At 40.2% G+C, this 6,708-nt stretch overlaps 1 protein-coding gene across 1 annotated transcript; it reads right to left on the reverse strand.

Moving 5' to 3' along the window:
• Positions 1-300: 300 nt before the first annotated feature.
• LOC127764799 (uncharacterized) lies at positions 301-2,871 on the reverse strand. The gene is made up of 4 exons (XM_052289715.1): positions 2,539-2,871; positions 1,823-1,898; positions 524-725; positions 301-428 (listed from the first exon to the last, which is right to left on the reverse strand). Exons 1-4 carry the CDS (start codon positions 2,862-2,864, stop codon positions 301-303), a joined length of 732 nt encoding a protein of 243 aa, XP_052145675.1. The 5' UTR covers positions 2,865-2,871.
• Between the last annotated feature and the right edge of the window lie 3,837 nt (positions 2,872-6,708).

Below are 6,708 nucleotides of genomic sequence, written 5' to 3' on the forward strand. Positions count from 1 at the left end.
AGGCAGCTGGTAGAACATCCATCATGAGAATAATAGATAGGAAAACAAAGCATATAAGTTACATGACATGACAGCGTATACATCATAGAGTTTCCACAAAGACATTGGTAGCTTTTTTTTACAACTTATAAGGCAAAGACAGAAAGTGCAAGCAACAAAAAAAAATAATATTAGGGCAAAACATGTTGTACTTCTATTCTTAGCTGTCTACTTAAAGCTAAGGCTGAAAAATAGAAAACAACCAAAAAAGGCCCAACTAATTCTACTATTGCTATATAAGCTCTAAAATCTAAATTCTAATTAATAGAAGGGGACCTTGAATATCTTCTGATCTTTCGAAACCCCACAAATAAATCCACCTGCAGGTGGATGAACTATGCCACTGTTGGGCGGACAAGCTATACATAAATTGTTGTCGATGTCACCATCTACAAAAGGGAAATTTGATAAAAACAAATTTATAAAATGATGGAATTATGACATGAAACATTAACATCAGATTAAAAAGGAAGAAATGGCATACCAACTTTGGTGCAAGAAAGCACATTGTAGATGAATCCACCATTAATGATAAGCTCAACAAAAAGCCGTTGTTGTGTGGAGTGTTCCCCCGTAGAATCGTTTAAACGTTTACATCCCAAGATGTTACAGTGATACCAACGGCGCTTCTCAAACATCATAGGATACAAGACCAAGTTGTTTGGAACCATATCATACTCTGACGACTAAAGAAAATATAATAATTAGTACTAGCACTTTAGAAGTCAGAATTTTGAATGTAACATATGCATAAACCAGAAATGAGTTGGCATATTGTATGGGAGGAACAAATTGTAACACAATTCTACTAGCCTTATAATAACTTCCAGAAAGGTCGTTGGATATCCCATTTATGTAATTGAATGGTTTCCACTTGCCAGTAGTTCCCACGAGGCCACAAACACTGATTTTTAAACTAAGATCCACAAATTCTTCTGGTTTATACCTTAATTAAATAAAAAATTTATGACGAATATTTGGTTCCAATTGACAACTATGACTGCAAGCACATCCAACACTGATTATTATTCAAATTTGTTTCAAATTAGATAAGAACCGTCTGGTCTTTCTTTTATTTTATTCAGTGGAGCTAGCACCACCATTAGGAGAATTTTTTCTGGAATTATTTTCTTGGACCTTGTCTTCTGATAAGTCATAACTAGATGAAACACACTAAAGATCCTAAGGAACATAATAGGACATACTCTATCCAGAAGAAATAGTTCCCCAAAAAGTTTTATGGACATCAAGCAATGATATTGCCCCAGATGAACTAAATAATGTGGCTTCTCTTTTACCTTTGCTAGTTCACCAAATTAAAGCATGTCAAAAGAAGTTGACTTTTGAATGGTTAAATGCTATTAAATGCAAATTTATGTAGTAGCATCTGGTAAAAAGAAATGTAATAGCTTAACATTTTCTCGACTTATTTATAATAATATTATCTTATGACTTGTGTCTTTCCATGCGCAAATGACTCTGAATAATTTGACATGCATGTGTAGAAGAATTTAAATTAGTTTGCAGTTGCATAAATTCTCTAACTATGGTCAACTGGTCAAAGAGCATCAATTGCATATACATGTTGGTAGTTGCATTGTGGGTAAATCAGGTAAGAGCACTATCACAAAGGGAATGCAATATGTAATCCGATCGATCTTTTGGGAATGCTATATCAGTTTTTCTTTTTTACTCCAATATTATATTACATTGATTTTATTATTGACAAAGGAAATGATAAAAATTCAAGAAAGGTATCCCAAGCACTAACTAAATGCATTACCATGTTTTGAGCTCTCATGTAAACCATAGAAGCATTCCAGATGCCCTTTTCCCTGTCATCAGCATCATCCACAGGTCTAGCATCGAAGAGTAATCATAATTAGCAAAGTGTAAACTATATCGAATTGGCAGTTACACTAATTAATTAAACATGCATGGAACTTTAAACTATAGAATACATAATCTTATGAATTATTGTCAGCTTGTTTAAGAAAAAAAAAGTAATGCAAATGCTATAAATTGTATGAGCATTGCATATTTCATATGTATGATGGTTTTTATAGTTAGCTCTACTAGAGCAGTGCCCATTGCCCATGACCAGCAATAGTTTCCAAATTAACACAATAGTATCACTGACCTTATCCTAAATACGTCGGCCAAGATATAGTTATTATCGTCAATGTCTCATTGTTGCAACTATGGCTTATAAGTAAGCCAAGAAAAATAAACAAAGCAACCAATTTTTGATTATATAGTAAGACTTTTATACTTTACAGAAAGCAAACCAAATAATATCATACCAACCAGCCCGGCTTTGTTAGAGCACTTATTATTGACATACTACCAAATTCATACTTCCTTGTATTCTATGACAGAAAGTAATACTATAGCTAGCTAGAGTAAACATGATTAATAGCATATGTAAATGAAACGAGAGGTTTATGAACCCAAATCAATAAAAGCAAGAACTTAGAAAGAAAGGATCAGGATACGTACATCTGTCCGAGAATGAAAGCGAACATATCGACGTCGGGGGTGTTTCTCCTATCAACATAGAGCACGTGTCTGGGATCTCCGTGGGCGTAGGGACACCAGTCGGGATCTGGGACGGACCTGCCCTTCTCGTCGACGGTGAAGGGGTGGCCGAGTTTTCTCAACAACGCATCGAACCAGTCCTCCCCATCCTCCTCCTTCTCCTCCTTGACAAGATCCACAGGCTCTGAGCGCTTACTGCTGCTGCTATTACCTCGCACGCGCTCCATCTCCTTCGTCTGCTCGGCTTCTTCCGCAACAACAACAGCCTCCTGTCTCTCGTCAGACATGCGCGTGCTTGGAGCCTTCGCTGTGTGATCCCCTATAGATTCAGAAAAAGCCAGATATAATAGGCAAATTCGTGCGACGGTGCGAGAGCCAGAGAGCGAAGTCGGCTCGGATTTCGTCTCCGATTAGAATCTGATGCGTATTGGGCCGGGCTGTGGGCTACTACTACTTTTTTTTTCGATAGGGCCCTTTCGCCGTTTTCTAGTGAAACCGATCCGTTCGTGCACGCCTTCTCTCAAGAATCAAAGATCTGAACACGGGGCTGGACTGCTGGAGTGATGTGTACGTTTTGGATTGGATAAGGTTTTAAATCAGACCCACTTGTTATGGCTCTTGACAATAGCGCACAGATAATTCTACTATCTCAGTTTCATATTATAAGACGTTTGACTTTTTTTCTAGTCAAACTTCATTTAATTAATTCGATCAAATTTATAGAAAAATATATTAATGTTTTGAACACAAAACAAATATATTGTTAAAATATATTCAATGTTAGATTTAACAAATTAATTGATAAATGTTGCTAGATTTTTCTATAAACTTAGTCAAACATAACAAAATTTGTTTATGAAAAAAAGTTAAACGACTTAAAATACGAAATAGAGGGAGTAATAATCATGAATTCGGTTTAGAGAAAATATAGGATGGGATGGTCCCGGGCCCGTTGGTAACTTGGGATGATTTTCGTATCATGTTTGGTTATGGGGATCAACCATCATTTTGGGGGTTGGAGATACAGAGATGAAGCACTGAGGCATCTTACTCCCGTTTTTCGTGTTTTTTAATTTTCCTGAACTCGAAAATTCACATCCGTGTTTATTTACCTAAAATAACTTAATAAAATCTTTGTAATTGGAAAAGGTTTAATTTTACTAAATAAATAAATAAATTATGTCGCCTTTTAGTTTATCGTTGATTAATTGGAGTTAACCTTTAAGATAAATTAATTAAGGATTTTAGGATTAAAAAAAACCTCACTGTGCTTGGCCATGGGAAACGCTGCCCACGTGCATGCATCAACGGAGCACAAGAAAATGAAGAGAGTAGCAACATCCAGGTAATTCTAGAAACATCCGCGCGAAAAGGAAATGATAAATGTTAAAGAAAAGGTACCCTGATTCCAAGGTCGACTTATTCAATCCATTTTTATCTTCTTCAATAAGATGAATCTAGAATTTTTCAATAAGAAAGAAAATCCAGAAAAAAATCGTGAAGATGCCAAAAATAATAAAGCTTCCCTCCTCTTCACAACAGTCATCCTCTCCTTCACTTTTAGAGAAACCATCTACTCCCGGTTTATAACCCCTATAGTCCCAGGACTCAAGTCCTGGGTAAAATAATCGGGAGTAAAGATCGATCTTTAATCCCAGTTGGTAACCAACCGGGACTAAAGAGAGGGATCTTTAGTCCCGGTTAATGCTACCAACCGAGACTAAAGAGAGGATAGGGGCAGTCCCGGTTGGTCCATTTTCTTTTTATTTTCTCCCAAATCAAGTGGGATGTATATATCCAGATCAAACAACAAATCCCCAAATCGGGTGTCATGCATATATCTAAATCAAACCCTAAATCCCCAAATTCAAAGTAACATCACAAATCATTCACATCACAAATACAAATCCTATGTTACTTACACACAAATCAAATACATCACAAATCTTAAAAAAATTACACACAAATCAAATACATCACAGATCGGTTATAGAAATTATACATCTCTCAATCACAAATTATAAAAACAAGGAAAGGAGAGCCGGCGCGCTGCCGCTCCGTGCGCGGCCCCGCCGTCCGCGCCGCGCGCTGCCCCACCGCTCGTCGCGCGTTGTGCCTCGCCGCCCGGCCACCGCGTGAGGGCCCGCGAGGCCACCTCCGTCGCCGCCCGGCCACCGTGTGAGGGCGCCTCCACGCTTCCCGGCCGCACGAGGCCGCCTCTGCGGTCGCCCGGCCGCCGCCGCCTGAGAAGTGGGGAGGAGACGGGAGGGGGCGAATCCAGAGGAGGTTGAGAAGTTGGGAGGAGAGGGGAGGAGGCGGATCCAGAAGAGGTAGAGGAAGAGATGGGAGGAGGAAGAGGAAGAGATGGGGTGAGTGAGGAGAGGAGGAGATAAAGGTCAGAGCTTATTAACTGATCCTCCCGTGCGCCTCGGTCCTCTCGATCTTGCACGGTGCATGTCGATCTTTTTTTTCGGTTGGTAACACCAACCGAGACTAAAAATAGATCTTTAGTCCCGGTTGGTGTCACCAACCGTGACTAAAGATAAAGGAGGGGTCTGACACCACCTGCTGTCTTTTAAACCGGGACTAAAAATGATCTTTAGTCCCGGTTGATGTTACCAATTGGGACTAAAGATCAAAAAGTAGCTCTAACCTTTTGAACCGGGACTAAAGATCATCTTTAGTCCCGGTTTTTAGTGGAACCGGGACTATTGTGGATTTCGGCCGACCGACTAAAGATGATTTCTCCACCAGTGCTTCCATGTTTGCATCCGGTCCATTGGTCATCGATCTGACGTCAATATGCCATTATCACTGCCACCGGTGAGCTACAATCACTTCCGGCTGACGAAGAAGGAGAGGTGGGTAGCTCGGGTTGACGGTGAGGATGGAGGTCCGGTGCTTGCTGAGCTTGGTGAAGGCGTGGACGAGGAAGATCTCAATGAGGCGAGGCTGGCGGCAGCGACGGCGTTGCAGGATGGCACTCCGGTGAGGTTGGATGCGCTGTTGGAGGAAGAAGACGATGGCGTTATATAAGCCACTAGGGAGAAGGAACGGCGCTAGGCAGGGAGATCGGCACCGGCGAAGTGGGAAACCAGCCATTGAAGGCAGAGAGGAAACAGGCGTCTCCCACGGTGATTAAAGGCTCGATCGAATGCAATTCAAGAGGGGAAATAATGCCCACAATGTAAGGAAACAATTTTGGCAATTAATTTGTGGAGGAAACGTGCGGGGAGGGAAATCAAGAGGGCGGCGGCGCTAGGGTTCTTCGCTCGAGAAGAGGAGCGGTCTGGGGTGCTGATGGAAGGATAACCGTGCGCCGTGCGTGGTGCGCGCTAGACGACAACAAATCGCCCCTATATCTCTTTTATACGTATATATGTATGTGTATGCTATACATACTTATGAATAAAATTTGTATATGTATGTATATAGTATATACAAACATATATATATATATATAATATTTTTTATGTATAAAATAATATATATACATATATACAAAGTTTATATACGACGTATACGATTTTTATATATGATGTATATGATTTTTATATACGATGTACACAAACTTTGTATACGTAAGTATAGAAACTTTATATACATACGTGTATATAGCTTGTATTAAAAAATCAGAATAAAAAACCTTAAAAAAATCATATGTACGAAGTTTGTATATGTATATATAAAATACCGCATATACAAAATAAACCGGAAAAAAACCAACAAAACCGTAATAAGAGAAAAAAAACGTATGGGCAGACGTCCGCGTATTAGCGATTTGGGAAGCCGGTCGGCTGGAGGTGGAAGACGACGATGTGTCGTATCCCTGGGCCGGCTGGGCCGCGCTCGAGTGAGGAGGGGAGGAGATGGGCCGAGATGGCCCAAGGGAGTGAGGGAAGGAGAGGCTGGGCGGAGGAGGGGAGAGTAAACAGACTTTGGTCCAGGGGAGAGGGTGGGAGAAGAAGAGGACTCCGGCGACGGGCTGAAGGAGGAAGAGAGAGCTTTGGGCCGGATTCGACCCAAAGAGTGGGAGATGAATATTTTTAGTTTTCCCATTTTAATTAACTTTGAAATTGGTTGTTGTTGCTGTAAAATTATTTCTTTTGCTCTGGAAATTTAATTAAAAAA

This window comes from Oryza glaberrima, chromosome 2 (genome assembly GCF_000147395.1).
Source record: "Oryza glaberrima chromosome 2, OglaRS2, whole genome shotgun sequence".
NCBI lineage: Eukaryota > Viridiplantae > Streptophyta > Magnoliopsida > Poales > Poaceae > Oryza > Oryza glaberrima.